This window comes from Labrus mixtus, chromosome 8, assembly GCF_963584025.1.
Source record: "Labrus mixtus chromosome 8, fLabMix1.1, whole genome shotgun sequence".
NCBI classification, from domain to species: domain Eukaryota; kingdom Metazoa; phylum Chordata; class Actinopteri; order Labriformes; family Labridae; genus Labrus; species Labrus mixtus.
In genome coordinates, this window is record NC_083619.1 from 26,139,285 (window position 1) to 26,162,994 (window position 23,710).

Sequence of the window (23,710 nt, forward strand, 5' to 3'; positions counted from 1 at the left end):
TTTGAGACATCTCCTTTTATCCTGTAACATTACATTGTTTAATATCAAACTTTTCTGGCTGATACTTTTATCCAAAGCAACTTAAAATAAGTGCATTCAACCATGTTTCTAAAACTAGAAATTTACAAGAAAATCCATCAAAAGTCCTGAATGTCCAGGGAGGTGTCAAGTTGGGCTTTTGACTGCGTATAACCAGCAGGTGCTGAGAGAAGCTAAGGCCATTCTTGATATCTCAGATCACCCACTTCACAGTGAGTTTGACCTGTGACCCTCAGGTCGTTGTTTCAGAGCTCCTGTAAGGAAGACTAAAAGAGTCCAGGTCTCATTTGTACCAAGTGCAATTAATAAGTTAAACCAAAATTAGCCATTTGTTGCTCTTTTTTTGCACTTGAATTGCACACCTCCTCTTTGCACTTTAATGAGTTGGTAGGAATTCCCATTTTGGTATGAGCTCTTGACTGATTTTATTGCAATGTTTTATTTGGTTTTAAATTGTGTTGTGTTGTCTGATTTCTTTTAATTTGTTTTCATTTATGAAAGATTGTGTTGTCCTTGTGTTTCTTGTCTTCTGTGTGCTCCTGCTGCAACGCAAATTTCCCCTTGTGTGAAAATAAAGAATCTGAATCAGAAGTGCAACAAATGACTGTAAGCCTGTGATTTTTTCTTTAAAGCCTCTTCATCACTTCTGGCTTTTAATGTATGTTTAATGTTTATTAAAAGTACAAGCATACTTAAAACTGCATGTACAGTACAAGGGGAAGGTGTCTTTAAATCTGTGACTAAATCTCATAATATTGCCCTGAGATCAGATCTAAAACAGTCACAGAGAGATAAATAGTACCAGAGAGATGAAGCGGGGAGGGGAGGGGGGTGTCTCAACAGAGTGAAGAGCCTGTTTGGAACAGAACAGCGGCTCCATTTAGCAGCAGCTTCAATCTGCAGCTCTGACTGTAATGGCTTTTAAATGTGGTGAGGAGGAAAGGCAGCACCATGGCAGGGGATTACCTGAGTGAGTACGAGAGCTGTTTTTAACTTGTTAGAGGGTGGAGGACCCATATTTAGGCCAACACACACACTCACACACATACACATGCACACATGCTGCCCTAGTTTCGACACCCCTCTTCTATGCCAGAGCATCCATCTCATCTGCAGGTCACCCCTGTTGCCACCAAGGACAAACAGCCCATTAGCTAAATGAGCCTGGGGTCCCATGCACCTGTCAGCATGTGTAAGTGTGCATGTGTGGGAGTTCTGTGTGTGCAGCAAAGGAAGCCCAATATAAACACTGAAATGCAAAGAAGGACAGTTAAAAGACAAACATGAGAAAGACAGAGACAGAAAAATCTGTGTGAATTTACAAAAACGAATCATTTTTTAAATACTTCTGTTTTCTGGTTTTTCACACACTAAGGTTTGCAAATCCGTGCGCACAAATTGGCAGACTGTGAACATGGTTTATAATCCATGCCCAAGGGTTTGTAAACACTATATTGTAATGCAAATCCGTACGCACAGTTTGACAGTCTGTGGACATTTCCTAAACTCTGCAAATCTGTGCGCTAAGATTTTTAAACCGTAGGTGTGGATTTGAAACCTGAGACTTCAGGGACTTCTTTCATGCGTTACATAATTCAACTTAAAAAGTATATTTGATTTAACGTGTGCTTTCTTTGGCCTCGATCAACCTGATCAAGCTGGTTTTCTGTGTGTTTTTTTATACATCGTCCCAGGTGGCCACATCGGGGCTTTAGATATGTACTTGACAAATTTTAACTGGAAGAATTGAGACTGAACGTACTCATCATTTTAATTATATTTACCTCTTGAAGTTGGTTGTTTATTCTGCTGTATTACGGCACCAAGATCAGGTGTCTACTTAATTAAAAAAACATATGAAGTTAGACTTTTTCTGAGAGGAATAACGTCAATATGAATGTATGAATCCTTAATAAATATCTCGTCCTTGTTGCAGTTGAAGTATATCTTCATAAATTCCCACTAGGAAAATGTTCAGGACCGACGTTTCCTCTGAGCCGACACTCAGCTGACCTACTTTGAAAGATTTATTACCCGGGCTTTCTAATAACATCCTGTCGTTCATCAGTCACCGCTCCACTCTTTGCACTCTGAAATTAAACTTGATAAAGTCAGAATTGAAAGGTGTATCAGAAGTGAGGCCGTGCTTTGTAGTTTGGAGAGAACTTGGCAGTGCAGAGCCTGGAGGAGCTCTGACCCCGTTCGTATTTAACTCCTCATTTAAGTGCAGGAAAAAAAAAAGAAGAAGCACTCGATATCCATTTTTCATGTTACAACACAGCACTTATCAACGCAGGTCCACCTGGGGATTGTTATTCTTGGATCCTGTGATTCTGTGAATGCTTATTGCTCCCAGGGGTGCAAACAAAAAAGAAAAAAGAAGGAGAGGGACCTCACGTATACACATGTTCCTCTTTGTAGCTGATTTATCTTCCCGTCTCCATTGGTGGAAACTGACGAGTTCACAGGAGAGCCGCTGTTTGGCGGCAGCTCAAGTGGACCCAAGAGGGAAGAGCAAAATACAAATGTAGGACACGGGAGCGAGGAGGTCCCTTCCTCGACAGGCCCTGTTTATTTAGGGTCTATCCTGCGAGCATCCTGCCCAAGCTGGGACTCCCTGTTCCTCCCAAGGAATCCTGGGGCTTTGAGTTTATTTAACGTGCAGCTTTGAGGTCAGTGTACCACAGGTTCAGATCACGCTGTTTGGAAAACCTTTGGACGCTATTAACTATATTCTCCGAAAAGGTTATTTTTAGGACGCTGGTAACTGGGCTGATCAAATATGGAAGATAACAGTTACCTGGAAACGAGTCTTCCAGTGCAAGAAAAAAAACTATTCAGAACATGTGACCGAAAGAAAGTTAATGTGGTGAAAGGACATAAACGTCTGTAAAAACGACTTAGTCATGTTAAGTATTTCTGATTTAATTATTTTCCATTGCGTATCTCTATAGCGCCAGTCAAGGCTTACATTCCTTTCTTGAGTGACGACTGAGACACAAGTACGTCATGGTGTCTTCACAGCTGATATGATTTAGTCTCATAATTAAACACCCTGACCTCAGACTGATGGATGTGTCTAGCGCAATACAACTACAAGAAAAAAAAAATAGTTGTGGTTGGAAACACAAATCTTTCAGAAATTTAGAAGACAAAGAATAAAGAGATAAAATACTGCTTAGGTAGAGGGGGGGGGGGGGGGGGGGGGGGGGGGGGGGTTGATTGGTTAAACTTACAAAGGAGCTCCAGTGTGCGTCCTATGGTAAACTAAACGTATGTACTCAATCTAAAACTGGCCAAGAAGTTTTTCCAACATGCTTTCAAACCACAGCTCATAAACCTCCTTCTCCATTGCCGCTCCCACCCTCTGGAACTCTCTCCCTAAAAACATCAGAGACTCCCCCACACTCACTTCCTTCAAGAAATCCCTAAAAACTCACCTTTTCATCACCGCCTACAACCACTGACTGTCATCCTCCTCGACACTACTTCTGTTGTGTTATTCTCTTAGTTTTTGTTGTTTCCTGTCAAAGCGTCTTTGAGTATTTAGAAAAGTCCTATATAAATCTAATTTATTATTATTATTATTATTATTATTATTGTTATTATTCTAAGATTACAATACGCTTTAACAAGCTCTATTTGTTGTTGACCCCTGAGGGACCTTAAGAAAAGCTTCTAAAAGTAAGTAAAATGATTCAAAAGCAGTGGGATATTTATCATCATGTGAAGTGAGGCGATACACGACAAAGATGAAAAACCTGCAGCTCAAACCTGTGGAAACTCAGTGAAGCTCCAATTGAATTTAAATCAGTTGTTGTCCATTAGACAATGTATCACATCCAGTGCAGGGTGTCGAAAGCTACCATTCTGTTCTAGCCTCTGAGCTGAATCTGCTGTCCTGTCCATGCAGCTACCGCGGTGACATCATAACAGTACAGATCACACACCTGTCTTGAAGACCTCGTAGCGGACGGAGAACCCCGCCCCGTGAGTCTCGTAGTCTGAGACGAACTTGATGAGGAGCTGGCTGCCGCTGGAGATGATCGGAGACGGTGCGATCTTGCCGCAAAACTTTCCCAACATGGGTGACTGCTCGTCCCCGCCGTTGTACACCTCAACGTAGTCGTACCTGCAGGAGGAGAGAGGAGGGGAAGGTTAACAACACTGCAAAAAACAGGCGGTCAAATCTTCTGTGACAAAGTTTATGATGTTTTTAAATGCATGACTACAAGGCACTGTGTCCCTTTCAAAGTCTCTGTCTGCACACAGCTGCTCAACATATGCATGCATCACTTTGTTGTCTGAGCTTCTTTTATCGGCCAAAAAGCTCCAACAATAACTCGATTTTGCACTTTAATAGAGACTTCTTCTACTGCTTTGTAACTCAGTGACTACCAGGAAGCTAGTGTCAAGATCTGCAGACATGAAGGTTCTGCCAAAGGTCGCTATCAAGATGCATTATGGGTAGTGTTAAACATTATGGAAATATGCTGGAGAGTTTTTCATCATGCAAACTTTCTTGTTGTCATGAGAAAATTCCCACAGGTTGCAATCAGCCCGAGCTAAACTTAACAAAACAATTTGTGCACAGAAGTATGTTTTGTGTTGAACACCATGCTGTGGATGAAATGCTTCAACCACATACAGCACAAGTCACAGCTGCACGGCCCGAGGACCTGCACATGCGCAGTCTTATTCCTTTCTTTGTCAGTGGGTGATGTTTGAGAGTGCTCTCTTTACAAATCTCAAACGCTTTGAACCTGCTAACAACACACGGCCAATAAGGCGCCGCATCTTTGATTTCTGTATGAAGAATAAAATGTGTTGAAATGAAATCTTTGCAAAGAAAAGATTCCATCGACCTCGGCCAAATGATTCAGGAGAAAAGCAGCAACAATCATCAATTCTGTTCACATGAAATGAGCAAGACGTCAAAATGATGCAGCAGAATTTTCCACCAGAATTCGACGTTGAAGCCATCTCACTGAGATACGAGCACTGTGACACATGTGGAGACGGACTTTTAAACCACTTTTTATATACATCCCTTAAACATTTTGAGTTATGGAGACACACCCACGCTGTGAAACCACGACAACAAATGACATTTACTCAAACAAACTTCCTGACTCCGACCACTTCCTGATTTTGACTGATTTTCCTGAATGAGGCGTTTTCCCCAAAATACCATTCTCTGGTATTGCCTTCATGTCTCAATAGCTTCTCTTTACAGCTGTCTATGAGGAAGGGTTGAAGATTTTGACGCTGCAGCAGAAAAACCTGAGCGGATCAGTGAAGAATCTCAGATACAGCAGCTGTTAAGTGAATTATTCAACGTTTGATGAGGGGGAGGGGGGGGGGACGGGGCGGTAGCGACATCCACCTTCCTTTGCATGCACAATATATCAATATTTATCGTTTTCTATGGAAGCTGGCTTAAGTTTGTCACAGATGGTTTGTGCTAAACACTTAATCTCAAAGAACAAGAACAAGATATGCAGATCAGAGCGTCTTCAGAGAGCGTGCACACTCAGAGACAATCACATCTTTTTCCCACAGGGGAGATGACTTGACCGCAGATTCTGTGCCGCACATCTCAAGTAAAAGATGACTGTGTGTGTGTGTGTGTGTGTGTGTTTTGTTGTCACCTGAGCCTCTGTCTCCAGTTTATGTGCGGGACAAAGAAGAAAAACACCTCAGATTTATGAAAGTGCAAGCGTGAGCAGAGTCAGGACGTCGGAAATATTTGACTATAGTGAGGCAAAGGAGAGAGAGAGAGAGAGGCAGAAACATGAACAGCAGGCAGGATGGAGCACGGGGGGAGGGAGGCGGTGAGCGTCCCGCTGAGCGCCCCCTCAGAGACTTCATCAGTCTCTGCTGTCTGTGAGGACCTCCCATCGTCTCCGCTGCACCTCATCCTTTACCAGCGCACACACCCTCTCTGTCCACCCTCTGTCCGCTCCACGACATCGCAAGTGTGCCCTCTGGTAATGCATGCTGTGTGTGTGCGACTTCTGTGAAACAACATCTGCAGGTTTATTTGTCGCGTTTGTGCTTTTAATTCATACAACTGTAGGTGTATTATTAAGTGCACAACTCATCGTAAAGTGTGTTTGTGTCTAAGCGAGCATGTAGTGTGTGTGCGGATAAACACCCTTCCTCTCTGTGCACTCTCTTTTTAAGATTAATTTTGGTGCTTTTTCTGCCTTTATTTTAGCGTTAGGAAAGTGGAAAGTGTGGGGTATGACATGCGGGAAAGGAGCCACAGGTCGGATTTGAACCTGGTTCCGACCGCCCTAAAGCCTCTGTACATAGGCTGCGCACTAACCACTAGGCTACCGGCGCCCCCACTGATTCACATCTTACATGTGTGTGAGAGAAAAGACAGTTGACAAATCCACAGCGCAGACACAAACAGGTCGAGGTCTTTGCAAACAAAAAGGAGATTAGAGTCTGACTAAGTGTCGGCATTCAGATCACCTCTGATCTGATCTGATCAGTGTTTAAATACATATGTGGTAAAAGTTGTGCACAGCTCAATCAAACAGTGACACTCTCTTTTCAGACTGTTGAACTGTAATACTTTTCAGGGGGCTGGGAAGAAAAACAATCAAATACTCAACAAAATAAAGCAAAGGCTTTACATAAATCAAAATCCATTTTTGGCCCTAGCTGAATGTAGAAAAGCTCCTGAATTGGTTTTGAGGTACAGTATCTCTTATATTCAATGTCTTTTCCATCGTGTTGCAATCCTTTAGATTTCTTTGTGTGACTCCTTTAAGATCTAGAGCCACTGCATCAGAAGCAAAAAGCAACAAATCAATGAAATGAATCACAAAACTGTCTCTGATTCTACATTTCTTGGGAGTGTTGTTTCGTTTGCTCTACCCCCCCTCCCCCACCCCGAGTTCCTCAAGAACCCCAAACATGCACATGTAGTCATTTCAAGCCAATAAATCGGAGTTTGATAAGATGTAATGTTATCAAACTAAATCAGACGTTTGCTCAACTGTCGGACACATTTGAGTCTGCTGTGTTTGCTTTGACAGTCGACCACAAAGCTTTTGATTTGGATTCTACCGCCAAGCTTGAAAATATAGTGTACAGCGTTCACAGACACATGGACCTTTCGTGTTATGGCAATAGTATTTGGTCGCGTCTGTAACGTCCCTGTTGTGTGTAAAAGCAGAGCCTCTTATCTGTAAACTGTCTGGTTGTCTGTTTACACACTTCAGGACTTGTTGAGCTCCTGACATACCGGGTCAAACTTATCAGAAATGTTTGATATTATCCGCATTAGACTGTAAAAGATTCCTCACAGATAATCTGTGCTGACCATCAGTCCTGACCCGGCCTCAGATTTCTCCTCTGACACGTGTAAAAAAAAAAAAAAAGAAAATCCCCCACTGGAAATCGACTCCATGCAGTCTGCTGTTCTCCAGAGATTAAACCTGTGGAACATCTAACATGGAGAACATAGATCTTAACATTTACATCACTGATCTGTTTTCATAGTGCTCACAGAGCTGGAGTTCGATGTTTTGTTGGCATTCTTTCACCGTGACTCCCACATCTGATCCCCTCGAGTCGCCACATTTGTCTTGCATTATTGCCGTTCGGTCTGAAAGCACTTTGTGGCTGTTTTGATAAGTGCTGCACAAATAAAGCACATTATCCAGAACTTGTTATATGATATAACAAGCGTCTTCCTCTCGCAGCCAGCTGTAGAAACAACTTCCCCCTGCATGGTGAGCGTGTGAAGCTGCAAAAAAGTAGTGCAACAGAAAACCTGGACCTGGAGCGCTTTTATCCGCTGCGTGTCCTTCAGCAAGACGGACAAATCCATTACGGCTCTGCGGGGTTCTCTGTTTCTGAAACTGAGTTTGACCTTTTGACCTCTCTGACAAGGGAACACAGTTTCTTTTCCCTAAGGTAGGTTTTCCATGGGTAGAGTATCAAAATGATCCTGGAGCATGATCAGCGGTAAAAGCTCTCAGGTAAGTATGTGTGGAATCACAGGAATGTGTGTCTAACGAGGGCCGACAGAAATGCAGGATCAGGGCCTCCTGACCTTTAGCGGGATAAATAACCCAGTTGGGGTCAACGTTTCTGCTGTGGACTGAGAATAAAACGTGGTGTTTTTTTTTTTTTCTCCAAGAGAAGCTTCATCAGCAGGTCTGGACTGAAGCTCGGACCGCCGCCTCGTCTCAGACTCGAGGAATTCCGCTGTTGACCGCTGATTTTGCTCACAGCTAACAGCGTTAGCGTGCAGACGGGGAGCTTGTTAGGTGGTGCCTTTTCAAAGGAGTCTCTTCATGAGTTTGGACATGGGAAATGTGTCTCCCTCCTCACATCTCTCACAGACATCTGAATTCGGTCTCTCATTGTGAGAATAAGACACATGTGGAACAGGTAGACAGACGGAGCTTTGTTACATCACATAGCACAGATGTGTGTGCAGACATGAAAGTATGCGTTGATTTCTCTAGGAATGTTTGACTTGAACGCAAAGGTTTCTCAGAAGTTGAGTCACAGTTTTACATTTCTGAATTATTTCTTTGTGGCGTAGATAAAGACAGAAACGATGGCCGGCAGAGAGGGAACGAGAAACTACAGTCCCTGGATCTTAGTTAAACTGAAGACAAACCCCAACAGCAAGAAAAGGAATGAAACATTTAAAAGGTTTTGCTTTTATTTTCACCGATGTTTGCCTTTCAAACAGACCTGATGAGGCATTGGTGGCCCAGCGGTTTCGGTTGCGCCCCTTGTACAGAGGCTGTAGTCTTCCAGGCCAGTGGCCAGGGTTTGAGTCCAACCCCCACTCTCTCTCCCCCTGATTTCAAACTCTTACTGTCCTATCTAAATAAAGGCAAAAGCCCAGAAATAAATCCTAATAAAAGGGCCTAATGGAAAAAAAACAATCTTACAGAGGAGCTGGTAAACACAGCAACAAGCTCAGAGTCATGTTTTCTGCACAACAATGCTAACATATTGAACACATAGAGCAACAACTTTCAGTACAAAATGCATGTCACTGACAGTATTATCCCCCTTTTCTGACCAGTTCTGCCATTTTTAAAACTCTGACTGAGGCTATACAAACTGTGCAAATACGTGTTTTACCAAACTATCACAAAGCCAGCTTCATGAGAAAACATGAAGGGAAAAGAAATCACCAGGCTGTGATGAGGGAAAAGGATGAGCATGAGCAGCATCTGCATTATGTACAACTCGCAGGACGAACATGCATCACTCAGTGTTAGCATCAGTGTGTCCACCTGCTAATAAAAGTCTCTGACCTTCGTCCAGCACTGTAACAGGAGTGGGATGGGATCTCTCTGAGCCAAATAAACATGCTATATAGACCTCCATGGCCAGCACATACTGTAGCACATGTTAGAGGACGTTATGAGATCAGTTGGGTTTATTGCTCGAGAGGGACAAAGGGGGTATCAACATTAAACTAAAAATCACATTTTGCATTTCTGACATCTTATTCTTAAATTCCCTGAATACTTAAACGTAGAGTATTAACTTAAACAAAAGTACTGCCACTCAATCAGCACTTATGAGCCTCCATACATGTGGTGACTGTGTCTACAGAGACTCTGTCCTCTGCCTGGATTTTCATGTTCTGGTTTGTTCTGGTTGACTCGGGACGTTTCTGGGCGGGGAGCGCTACTAGCAGTGGATAAAATTTAGCGATTGGAAGCTATTTCAAACTGGTGAATATAGCGGACGTGGACATAGCGTCAATGGAGAGAACATATAATCACAGTGAGGCCAAACGGCAGGTGGATAAAGCTGGTTCCAAAACGAGGCTGAACCTTGTGTTGGCTTTTATCCACGGACTCAGAGTTGGCCTGCACTCTGTTGGATAAAACCAAACAAGGATGTTAGCTTGTGCTAGCGTGTGGCAGTTTGCAGTGTAGGTACAAGCAGTAAATGTAGACACGATGTCCTGCAGTGAGTGACCACTTCTCGGGGTGATGAACTCAGGAGGAGGAGGAGGGGTCTAGTTACTGACCCTACCTTTAAATAATACAAACTAAAACGCTAACATTAGCAGCAAAGGCAAAAGAGTCCAAACCTTGGATGTAGTCACATTTTTGTTACATCTCAAAGCGTGAATAATCAACCAGACTAATAACCAGATGAACATGTACCACAGCATTTGTTGAGTTACCACACAGTCGTACAGTAATACTCAGGCAGGGCTGTTTACAGACATTCTGCATCAGCAGTGCTGACAGCTGAGGGCATAAACAATGTTTTTCCATGTTTGAATCGAGGTTTTTCTGAGCCGGAGGAGAAACAAAAAATCAGCTCTCTCCATCTCTGACTTTATGTGTCTCCGTCTTATCCTCCATGTGTTCTCAGAGAGCTTTACATGCCCGCGGAGGAAAGGACTTAAGTGCGCACTTGTAAAGTCTCCGAAAGCCGACGGTGGTATTTAGGTGATGGCATTTTTATTCATAGCGTCAAACTTCTCCCCTCCCTCTCTCCGCCCCTCCCTGTCTTACAGAGGGCTCATAAAATAAAAGCCACAGGGAGATGGAACAATGTGTGTGTTTGTGTGTGTACATGCAGATGGCTGCACTCGCTCACTCGCTGCAGCCCGTCCTGGAGGCAGTCGGTGTTTACAGAGACTGGCCGTTTAATGAAGTGGCTCTGTCTCTTCACACTCTAGTTAGAGAGGCTCTCAGCCCCGCAGCCTCCTCTCCATCCCCCTCACATCACTCATTAACCACACCGGCTACTCCAAACCGCCCTCAAAATGCAGCTGCCCGGAACAAATGCCTTGCTCAAGGGCGAAGCAATCGCAATTCCATCTGGGCAGCAGAGGTTTAAAAATTAACATTGTGAGCTAGTGACTGACCCTCTTGCACACAGAAAGAAACACACAACAGTGAGTGCATGTGGTCTAAATGTCAAACTCGATAAGTTTCCGGCAGCAGGAAATGCAAGCGAAGGTCAGGAAGAGTGTGAGATTATTGCTGCATGAGGAATTCGTATTGGTTTAACCAGTAACATGGAGGAATTTAAGAGGGTTAACAACAAAGTTAGAGTATCCCTCACGCAAACTTTTAAATGAGCTGTTTTCAAAATAAAATGAAATAAAATCTAATGAAGTTCTTCACCTAAGGCTGCAGGTTCCACTTGATGGAGAACATTTGTGCAGCTCAGTTTGCCAAACTTGTGTTTCCTCTTCGTCCAAGAATCCAGATGTAAAATATATTAAATTATAAGGATGCAGATGTGCTTGTCAAGGCTGCCCACAACTCATTAAAACATATTGTAACCCTGGGTTCTGCCTCTCAGGCTCATGGACACTAATGGCTGATTGACTACATGTATGCATCATTTTAATTACAGATTACAGACGAACAGATTTTCTAAATCAGATCTATCATGGATGATGCAGCAGGCAACACTTCTGCTGTATAATTCACTCAAAAGCTCCAGATCCAGAGAGTATAGCATTATTCACACAATAGACTTGAGTTTGTATAAATAGTATAAAGACTAGTCTTGTGGCTACTCAAAGCACTTTTTAAACCGCAGGTCACACCTATTCATTCTCACACTGGCTGTGAGGCTGCTGTGGAAAGTGTCCATCATGATTATTGTATCCCATTTATATGCATTCACACGCAGCTGACGCAACAACGGGAGGAGTTTAGGGTTCAGCGTCTTGCCAAAGGAAACCTCAACATGTGGCTGAAGGAGCTGGGGATCGAACCCCCGACCTTCCAGATGTGAGACGACCAGCTCTACCACTGAGCCACAGCTGCCTCTAAAACTTAAAAAAAAACACTTCCAGAAATGTTTGGTGTAAGCTTCATGTCTGAACACGAACAGCCTTGTTTGTCACAGCTCCGTAGAAAAACTTTGAAGAAGTTATCTCTAGAAAGTGGGAGGGGATGTCGATGTTTTTATCCTGCATCCAGTGCGATCTTTGTGAACGTACTACTCAGTATGTTCTTCTCCGCTCTTTAGTTGATACTGTTTACAGTAATGTGAAACGTTACATTAACGCCCACTGGACTTTAACTCTGTGCTCATAGTCCACTGCACAGCTCATACATTGCACCTTTTGTACTTTTTGTGTTTTTTATGTTGTATTTTTTACATTTTTAAATTCTATTTTATATCTTCTTATACTGTATTATTTAAGTTGTTGCTAGTTCTGCTTTATTTCCTTGTTAATTGTTTAGCACCAATACACCAAGTCAAATTCCTTGTATGTGTAAATGTACTTGGCAATAAACCCCGATTCTGATTCTGATTCTGATTCTGATTCTGATTCTGATTCTGAATATATCCAGTTACACTGAAGTTGCATTGACATAAAAGCAAACAACGTTAATTTTTGTATCTGGTCCACTATCTTGACGCACCCTTTAACGACTGTCCCCCATCTCACAGGGAAAGTGAGGGACATGTGAACAAGCATCCCAGGAAGATTTCAGCTCTACACATCTTCAGGAGTGCACAAAAAAAAAAAACGGCTAAAAGAGACTTTTAGTTGAGATGATTTTCTTTTGTCCTCAAGCAGTAGAAATAATGCGTTATCTAGGATTAAAGGAAGTGGGTGGTTCACAGCGGCAGCTTTCTCCTCAATGGCTGATCTGGAAAGAAAAGAGTGACGCCAACACAAATTCACAGATAAAAATAAACCCAGTTAATTAGAGAGAAAATCCAAGAACAAGCGTAATAATTAAGATATCTAATTATCATCCCTCACAGTGATCAGATGAGTGTTACAGTACAAAGCAATCTGACAACATCAGTGACCTCTGAGGAGTAATGTTACTAAATTTAAAAGCAGGAGATGTAGCCTCTTTAAATAAACAAGATCCAGACGGAGAAGGGGAATTTTTCACACGGCGCCGCATTCCTTCCCGCCTTGTTGCAAAAGCTACAGAAGCTGCGAGCTAAAAGCAGACGCCCTCGCCCCGCTACAGCCGTACACACTACAACTCATTAACATGCTCGCACTGTTGTGTTGTGCATGTGCTCCCCCTGTGGCTGCATGACTTACTTCAAACATCTGGAAGGAATCACGGGAGCATTTACGGGGCGAAGTTTGAGACGTTTTTTTTTTTGTTTTTTTTAAGCTCCTGCAAAGAGAGGGAGTGACTCAGTGTTTCTGCAGAGCGTAGTCACACCTTTTCCCTGCGTCGTTCATTTATTCCATCTGACTTCCCTTCAAACACCGTCTACTCTCCACCTTCAACTCCAGACATCAAAAGTCATTTGTCAAAAAAAAACAACAACTCACACCTCTGTTAAGTACGCGTCTATAAAGGCAATAAACCACTTACACTCCAAACTAAACAGCTAAAATAAATGTTTGATCAAGTGCCGTAATCAACTTTTTTGGCATTCCCACCTTTTCACAGGACAGAGCTCGTCTACTTCTACCGCGTGTAGTCATTTCCTTCATTACCCAGAATGGCTTTCAACAACCCCCGAGGAGAGAGAGGGGAGGGAACGTGTTTGCTGACAGAGAGAGCGATCGAGCCAATAACGCGGAGAGTGTGCGCCCGTTCCAGTCGAGAGAACAGGAGTCCTTTTCCACTTTGTCAAAATGCAACAGGTAGTCCATGTGAGTGCTGGAGCGTGTGTAGGTGGTTTTTACCTGTGTGGTTATGGATGTCAGTACAACGTGTGGACTTAATAAAAGAAGATTTTTGAGGTTCTGACACTTTGAAGTGACATTTATTGTGATAATTTAATAAGTGTTTTTCTTTCATTGATTGAAAATGCAGGAAACATGACTAACTGTGGTTTAAGAGATACCCCCCCTCTACTGATACTTCTTTTTTTCGGATGTTTATGTTGCTACCTGTCTGTGGTTTCACACCTAAACTGAAAAACATGCTTAAAATGTTCTCCCTGATAACTCGTCAAACTCAAATACTCAACCTACGTCTCAGTCATGCAATAATAAACATGCAACATCGAGCCAGACCCTCTAAAGATGCATTATCACATTCACAAGTTTGGACTTGGTTACCTCTGTTGCCATGGTAACTTGAGGTTATTTTTGTTGGCATGGTAACCATTATAAACATGTGGTTAGCATTGTGGTTTGGTTCCCCTGAAAATAATCTTGTTTGGTGTGTCATGTCACACCTTGCCCCCCCCCCCCCCCCCGCAGGTTCTGTTCTATCCTGCATGAACAAGAAAACATCTGTACTACCTTCTGCCCTTCTTTGAATTAAGACACAAACTAAATTAAACTCTTTAATCTGCCCAACAACAGAGGTTACTGATACCCCCCCCCCTCGCTTTTGATACATCTATATAAAGACATTGAACTTTAAACTTGACTGCAGACTGTCCGTACACTCTGCAGCTTTGCTCCTTCTACTTGCAAGAGAATTAAACTCAGCACAGACTACTGCTCGACTCAAGATCTTTTATTCAAACAAACTTCCATTACATACGCAAGTTATGTTATGTTCAGGAAACTTTGTGATGCTACCAAGAACTTTAGTGATTTTAACAATGAACCAAAAGTTAATATTTTCAAATTGTAGCATCCTTAAAAGCCGCTTACTTATTCTGTACATGTGCTGACTAAGCAGCATTCTTTATATCATGCTGGATTTTTAAATGTTGAACTTTTTACATTTTTAGTGAATTGAGAACTACATACAGTATATGGCGTTTGAACTTTAACCTTGTGCACTTAAACACTCGCTCTTATTCATTAAGGTACAATGTGCTTTCACAACACTGCCCTCGTTTGGTTCTAAGATTGACCCTATTTAAAAACTATAAATAGAGGTTGATACACACACTACAACACCCACAAACACTCACCCGTTTTTGAAGCACATATGAGGACATTTGACTCCATGTACATGTTACTCAACATAATGATTGTATGACTAACTCTGTTGTAAATCAAAACTTTTAAACCATAAATTCAACGTCCTATCTCGTCAGGGTCTGTTTTTGTGTCTCTAGTCGTCCTCATTATGTGTCTTATGGAGCGGATTAATGTCCCCACACTGTGCGTAAAAACCAGAGCAAACACGCTCACACACAGATGAAGCATGAGTGGATTTAGCATTTCAGTGCCGATAAACTGCGTCTGACCAGTCGTTGTGGGCTCTGCTGGGAGGCTGCAGATGGCACATGTGTGTGTGAGCAGAAGACACACTACGACGCCACCTGCCATCACACACACACACACACACACACACACACACACACACACACACACACACACACACACACACACACACACACACACACACACACACACACACACACACACACACACACACACACACACACACACACACACACACACACACACACACACACACACACCAGTTCATCCATCCCCATTTCTCACCTCCTCTGTGTTCACCGAAAAAAAATCGACATCATCACCCTCTCTCTCTCTCTTGTACACACTCGAGTACTCACTACAGCTACTGTCATCTCCTCATGAATAACGCCCTTAGTCAGTTTCCTGTCCACAACACACACACACACACACACACACACACACACACACACACATATTTGAGGAAATACTCACTCGTATTCATAGCACAACCACGTGTGTTCAAGTTTGTGCAACTGTGCGCCTGAGGAACTGAAATGTTAACAGTGTTAAGATCCTTAATTCTTCTCTTACTCCTTCTCAAAAGGACAACAGGAAGTGAGGGATTGAGCTCAGACACATGAAAAAGGGTGGGGTCCAATCTTGACAGAATTTAGATCTAGATTTGAGCACATCTCTTCTGTAGAGAGAGGATAGATATGCTCTCATGTTCCTCTCTTGTGCAACACTTCCCTTCAGGATCACAGTTGCAAAGAAATATGAGTGTGCTTGGCAAAAAGTTGTGAGAATAGTCGAGGAAAATGGCAGAATGTTTACTTGCTAGCTCGCTTCTTGTTGGATTTACAGCACCTTTTTTCCCATCAATATATCAGTGCCTTGATTAAGTTCCTCTGGAGGTCCAAACTGAATGTGACCCGAAAGAAAGAGGCTTGCTAACCTGTTAGCCCACGGTTAGTTAGCTTGGATGAACCATTGTACTATTGAGGCATTTGTTGATTAATCACTCATTTGTGTTCAAGCGTTGTCAAGGCCTGAATAGTATTTCTCAGTAAAGTTTCTTGTGTACTATCTAAGGATAGGCTAGTTGTGTTCTTGCAGCACTGTTAGCTTTCATGATCTGCTGAAAGTATGACGCAGTAGGGAGGGGAGAAAATGTCTTCCTAGCAGCCTGTTTACTCATAATGCTAATCCAGTGGATGTCACAACCTCGACAACCTCAGATTACACCAAGTACACCAAGCACAGAGCAGGAGCATGATGGGAAGTAATCTAAACAGGAATCGAGTTAGTCTTGTCAAAAACGCATCCTGCAAGATACCCGGTCTTTGCTAAATCTTATGTTCTGTGACTTGATTTCTTTGGATGTGAGCGGATGTCAGACTTTTCTCTTTCTAAAGTCTTTTTTAGGGCTTTCAAATGTAAAGATTTATTTTTGGGCTTTTGCCTTCATCGGGATAGGACAGTGGATAGAGTAAGAAATCGGGAGAGAGAGAGTGGGGAATGACATGCAGGAAAGGAGCCTCGGGTCTGACTAGAACCCGGGCTGTCCGCTTGGAGGACAGTATAGCCTCTGTGGGGCGCAAGTTAACCGATAGGCCATCAGCGCCCCCAACTCTGAGATTTGGAATTGCAGAAAAATCAATCAGAACGATGCTGGTGAACATTAAAGTGATAAATACGACTCAAATGTTTTATGAACTGGTTTATATGTTTGTTAACAACATTTCACCATTATCACCGAAACGTAAATGTATCAGAGACTCCAACAAAGAGACTGGTTTCCAAGTGTCTCTCCCAGCATTATCCTTCTAGACGACAAATGAGGACAAAAATATCATGTTCAAAATCTTCTGGCAAAGACAAGAGAGCAAAAAACAAAGACAAACTCATCATGAATGTCTGCAGAACAAGCTTTCTCTTCATGCAATATTCTCAAAAACATGACGAACACACACACTCATACTGAAAAATGCTTCCAGTAACAATGACTACAACTCATAACACTGGATCAGCCTACACACAACTCCTTTTATGAACATGAAAGTTCGACAGAAGCAATAAACACACCACTCAAAACAGACCGAACATCCAACCTTTGATTACATGATGAATTAGTCGAGCCAATGCTTACAATATGATGGAGAGGAACATTTCCAAAAATGGAGAAAATGTAGTCGAGCAAATCTTATTAGAATGAGTAAGATCTCTCTCTCTCACACACACACACACACACACACAGACTCCCTCTTCTCCCCCAAAAATAAATTGGGCCAAGGAGCCAAAGTATGAATATCCTCATCCTTCACCTCTGCCGTGCAGATACAAAGCCACGGCAGCACAATCCTGCAGGGAAATTAAAAAGCGGAGAAAAGGAGGAGGTGGAATTTGTTCTCATTTAGGAAGCCTTAATCTGACAGAGGAGGGGGGGGGGGGGGGGGGGGGGGGGGGGGGGGAGGAGGAGTGGAGGGGGGAGTGCTGGTTTTTCCCCACTCTCTCCTCAACAGACTGTTTAGGGACCCCGAAGGATGAAATGAGATTTGGTGCAAACTCAATGGGGTTTAATGGGAAAAAAGTTTTAAAAAAGACCCAAAGTCAAAGTCGACATTTTTTAGGGGGGAGAAGAGAAGTTTCTCTTCGGGTCAAAGCTTTGCAACTCTAAGAGTGTTTAAAGCCCATTTTACTCATAGACTGCACTCAAGATGTGTGCATGCAGCGGGAGATAGTCTGAAACTTTCACTTGGAGCAAGTTTTGCTTCCGCTCGTCTCGGTTGTCGCTGTTAAATTTTCAACAACCCCACTTCCTAAAAAGTTGGGTCATGATTTTCAAAAACACTGAAACCTCACATTTGATTGTAAACAGCACAAAGAGAACATTTCAAATGTGGAAGCTTGGTCTTTCTATCTACCTATCTGAAAATACATTTAAAAACAGTTGAGACTCTGCAGCATCACCTTTTCTTTAACAACAATCTGTAAGAGTTTGGGAATTAAGAAAACCAGTTTCTGTCATTTTAAGAGTGGATGCTGTCCCATTCTTGCTTTCTGCAACATTTCAGCTGTTCAACAGTTCAGGGTCTACTTTGTCATATTTTACAATTCATTATGCGCCGAACATTTTCGGTGAGTGACAAGTCAGGACTTCAGGCAGGTCAGTTTATCCCCCAGACCCTTTTACCACGATGGCATGCTGTTATATTACGCGCAGAATGCTGTTTGGCATCGTCTTGCTGAAATAAGAAAAGGCATTCCCTGAAGAGGACGATGTCGACTTAGCAGCTTATGTTGCGCCAAAACATGTTAATGTTTTCCAGCAGTAATGGAGCCTTCACATGTATGCAGGTTACCTATGCAATGTGCACTAATGCACCCCTATACCATCATGGATGTTGGATAATGGGCACTCAGCACATTTTACAAAACGTCTAATTTTTTGTGTGTGTGTTGCCGTTTTGAGAGAGCATCTGATACAGACAATCTCTCCACTGTTCCCACTGTGAACTCAAGAAGGTATCAGGGTCTTGATATCCGGAAATTGTGTTTGAGATCTCGTGTGAAAGGGGTCTTCATAGTAATCAAAGTCAGCTCGTCGCTACATCCTGACTCTATCAACTTAAGACTTAAAAAAAAATACAGAGGGGCGTTTCCCTGTCTGAGAAAAGGCAAGCGTCTCTGTTCGTATACCTGAGAGATTTGGGAGGAAAAAGGCCCTTTGTCAAGCGACACTCAATCCTCACCTCTCTTAAAGCGAGTTAGGGGGCGAAGCAATAAACACCATGTCACTTCCACTGCACTTTGACATGTCTGAGCCCTCAACAAGTTCGTCTGCAATAAGAGAGAGAGAGGCTGCGCTGACTACACATTCCCCTCTCCTGTTCCCAACAACATGTGACATTAATTAGCCAGCTCTATTCAGGCACACATATAGAAGGCCCAGCAGGGAGCGCTTCGGCTTTGGCAACGAGAGAGAGGCTGGGCTGACAGACAGACGGAGAGGCAGAGAGAAAGATAATGAGCTAACAGTTGGATGTTGTGAAATAGCATCCATTTTAGAAGATTGTATTAAGCAGAAATGCCTGCTGTGTTAATAGCATTTGATTAATAAACCAAGTTATAAAAGAGGATAAGCACATTTGCCAAATCATTCACTTAACACAAACAACTAAATGGCTCTTTTGTTATGGGTGGCGGGGATTTGTAAGCTAGCATGCTAACGCTATTCGATGCATCATGTGTTAAAATTCAGTGAAACAATGCATTAAGATAGTCCATTTAATCTGTTCTATATGCAATAAAGGCAGACAGTAGATATTATCTGGCTAAAGATGGAAGATCTAAAGCTAACCAGGCTAACACTTGGGCATCATGGGTGATTGAAGGAAGTTAGCATTTCAGAGAAGAAGAAGGAGTAGAAATCAGAAACTTCGATTAGCTCGTAACTTAATGCATAGAAGGTGTCATGTATAAATGCTTAAAACAAGACCATATTCATGTCTAAATATGTGTTGTAACACAGTCCAAAAAGTAAGCTAAGCCAAGCTTTGTTTGATAAATAATCTAATTTAACATTACCACAGATGAGTGGTTCTCAACTGGTGGGTTAGGACCCAAAAGTGGGTCGCGGAGATCTTCCAGTGGGTCATGAATGTGTGCCTTGCATAAAAGTGGTGTCAAAAAGTCTATGAGGCAATTTTTAAACATGTTTATTTTGTTAATTTTTTTTTTGGTTCTGTCAGACTGCAAAACTTCTTTAGGTCTTTAAATAAATCTGATTGGTCGAGAAATATCAGAAATGTTGACAACATGATCAAACCTCTTTTAGAGACTGGGAGGCTATTTCTTCATTGTTTACATTCAGTTAAAAACTCAGGTATTTTTGCCGTTATGAGACGTTTGCTCCACTTTTCTCTCACTGAGGAGTCTTCACTCCAGGTTTGTAATAAGTAAAGTATCGCAGGGAAATCCCTTTTTAAACTCATTACAACGATGCAGGTTAATTACCAGAACCACCGTGTATCATGTAATGTCACTAGAGAATATTTACTGTAGCTTTTAATAACTTAATTAAGGATATCTCATGGAAAGCCATATTCAAAATTCAAAATAATGATGAATTATTGTGAACGAAACCACTACATATTGTGCAATGTTGTTAACGCTGCCTAATTACCTTACAGCCGGGCTTATGAAATCATGCATGAATAATTTAACTCCATAAAGGGAGCATTTCTCTTCAGACCTTTACCTCTCCTTAGCTGTTATATGGAGCATTAATAAAACGTGTGCTTTTTTTAACTTGGGTCAAAAATACCCCTAACACCACCTCCTCAACTATTTATATATCTACAACTGGTTTAAGGATACTCTCTAAAAAGACTTATCTGAGAGTGCACTATGCAAAATTGTAAGCTTATTATATCTGAAGAGATTATTTTCCAGTGACACACTAAAGGTTTCAAGTTAAAAAACCTGACTCCACACACCTACAACCTCCATTGTTTCTTTCAGTGAGCGGTCTGATTCAAAGTAGCTCGAGCACAGATGAACACTCACTCCAGTGTTCACTGTACTCCTAAAATTTGCTAAAAAAAAGTGAATAAAATCAAGCTTGAGACACACACACACACACACACACACACACACACACACACACACACACACACACACACACACACACACACACACACACACACACACACACACACACACACACACACACACACACACACACACACACACACACACACACACACACACACACACACACACACACACACACACACACACAGGGCGTTAAAACCCGTAAACCACAGGCTCTCATGTTGAACCAAAAAGCTCCAGAGTAGAGCTGACCTGAAAGATTTGGGTCAGCAGACTGAATACATTCATGTCTGTTACATTCATGTCTGTATGCGTTTTATTTTTATGTGTATGCATAATTGTGTGTGTGTGTGTGTGTGTGCCTCCCACACACTTAAATCTGTTTATCGTCTGCCCACAACATGCGTCTGTGTGTGTGTGTGTGTGTGTGTGTGTATATCTGCCACCTCCACATCTCAATGGGAGGTCACCCCGGGGCGTTACAACCCAGACAGATACAACACATTCCTCTGCAGGCTGAGAGAGAAAAAAGACTTTATTGTACACGCTGCTGGTGAACAGCCATTAAGGCTCCACTGGGGGGGGGGGGGGGGGGGGGGCAGGTTTCCCTGTCGCACATGTTTTAAAAAGCACAAAGCCTCCCAGGGCGCTCATCGTCCCCTGGAGAAGGTCAAAGCACAGTTTGACCCCGCGGTAACCGACCTCTGACTCTCATATCCTGACGCTGACCCGTCCTCAAGCGTGACATTGAGTTTCTACGGACCATAAAAGTTCAGACGAAGGCAGACTGGGGAATCAGATGTGTTTGAAGTACACTCGGTCTTTTTATGTTTGGTGCTTTATTGGAATTTGTAATGGTGCCGTGTGACTTTTGGGACTTTTTTTTTTAGAAACATGTAGGTCAGTTTAACTACACAGAGAAGTGGGTCAAGACTTATCTATCCATCCCTCTATCCAGCTCTCAATCCATCCTTACGTCCATCTACCTATCCGTCTTAAAAATCTGAAGGCAACAAAATGTTTAATTCCTGTAATTTGGAGACATTTTAATCAGTAAAGTTCATGTGGGTTATTTTCACACTTATGCCAGTTGGACAGGTTTTCCTGGACCTGAAGCTGATTTCCCTAAAGAGCTGTGCTGAGGTGTGAAAGCTGCTGTAGCTCAACTGCAGTCCAAAAAAAATAAATCAGTCTAAAGCAGTCTCCCAAATGTGACAGCCAAAAGCTTCACAGGCTTGAAGTTGGTGTCACATTAGGGTCATTTCTCATTTGATACATATAAAAAAAACAGGATATATAGGTATTAAAAGATGTCTTCCTACATAGGACTGCTCTAAAATCACTTTGGTAGTTAGCTTCTCGCTGTAAACGAAGCAATGGTAAGAGAAACAGCTTGGCCTTCAGATTTACAAACTTAGTTTCATTAAGGGTTGAGTGTTCAAAAAGTTGTACTTCAGAACTTTATGTCTGCAGACGTCTCCATCTCTTACAAAGTGACAAATTAATTCTGAGAGGTGGGCTGCCAGCTGAGCTTCTTGCAGGCGTCCTGAATTTAAGTCAGGATTCCTTCAGTTATTTAGTTAGTTAGGTTAGTTCTTGGGCTTTTAATGCCTTTTATTTCAAGACAGGGCAGAGGAAAGAGTCAGAAATCGGGGACTGAGAGAGTGGGTAACGACCCGAGGATTCAAACCTGGGCCGCCTGCTTGGAGGACTACAGCCTCCGCACATGGGGTCCACGCACTAACCACTTGGCTACCGGCTCCCCAGGATTCCTTCAGTTTTATGTAATTCCTGTGAGGATTTAAAAAGAGTCAAATAATGAGCAGGGGTCCGCTCCACTCCAGAACAAATGAGCACTTTAGACCAACAGTTTCATAAATCAAAAACTCTGATTCCCCCTCGAGGAGGTTTGGGGATCTGGGAGTCGAGCTGCAGCTAACATGATCTCATCTTGTTACACCACTAGCTCAAGATCTAGACATTTGTTACAATTATATATATATTATGTAAGACTGACATGCCTTGAAGCACTAAGAATCACAAATGACTTCAGGATAGGAGTTTGGTGTGACGTTGAAATGGAAGTGAATTAAACGTTTTGTCTCATCTTCATATCGAAACACAAAATCCTGAGTTGGCCCTAATTCCAAAAAGACAAGCTTTACTTTGAAAATACACATCTGCTGAATGGCTGCATTGTAACACAGTTATCCTTGCTGTTACATTATGACATGCACTCATCCATGACTGATTCCCATTTATTTTAAATGGCAACAGAACAAAAAATGCAATAAAAGAAAAAAGAACCCCCACTGTGTTTAGCGAAAAATTGGTAATTTTCAGTGGTGTGATGATGATGCTCTTAATGCTGTGAATCACATGTCTTGGGGAGTCTCATGAATGACAAACAGACTTGTAGTATATGGGTGAATCCTGAGCTTGAAAACAGCAAAGTAGCAAAGTCCAACTATCACTACATTTAATATCCTCAGGATTGAGATGCTATTGCCTTCTTTGGATAAACTTTTCCAACAAACCAATCCTTCAAGCCACCAAACTCGGCGTCTACTGACTTTATTTTCATGCTTACTGTACTGTACATCCAGTTTTCCAAGGACTAGGATAACAGCCAATGGGAGCTGTGTTCAAAAGTAGTTCAAAACAAGCTTTATCGTCACGGTGAAATCCAACTGTTTACTCTGATAAATGCCCCTCTCCAGTACTTAACGTGTGTATTTTGCTGTTGAGACATCTGGAGTGCATCAGTGAGTGCATCCTATAAACCCTGGGATTGCAGCTGTGTGTGTGTCAGTGTGCGTGTGTGTTGATGTATGTGTGTGTGTGTGTGTGTGTGTGTGTGTGTGTGTGATGTTGCTAACTGGGTATCCCCCCCTCTCTGTCCCCTTGCCAAATTCTCTCCTCGTTAATCTGCTCGTTAAAGATCTAATCTGACATGTGTTTTCGTTTGTGTGCGAACTA

At 42.4% G+C, this 23,710-nt stretch overlaps 1 protein-coding gene across 1 annotated transcript in view; it reads right to left on the reverse strand.

Moving 5' to 3' along the window:
• LOC132979540 (neuropilin-1a-like) overlaps positions 1-23,710 on the reverse strand; it is a 100,152-nt gene that overhangs the window by 63,270 nt on the left and 13,172 nt on the right. The window contains exon 3 of the mRNA XM_061045431.1: positions 3,990-4,171. Coding sequence (XP_060901414.1) covers positions 3,990-4,171 — 182 coding nt within the window. The remainder of the gene's footprint in view (positions 1-3,989; positions 4,172-23,710) is intronic.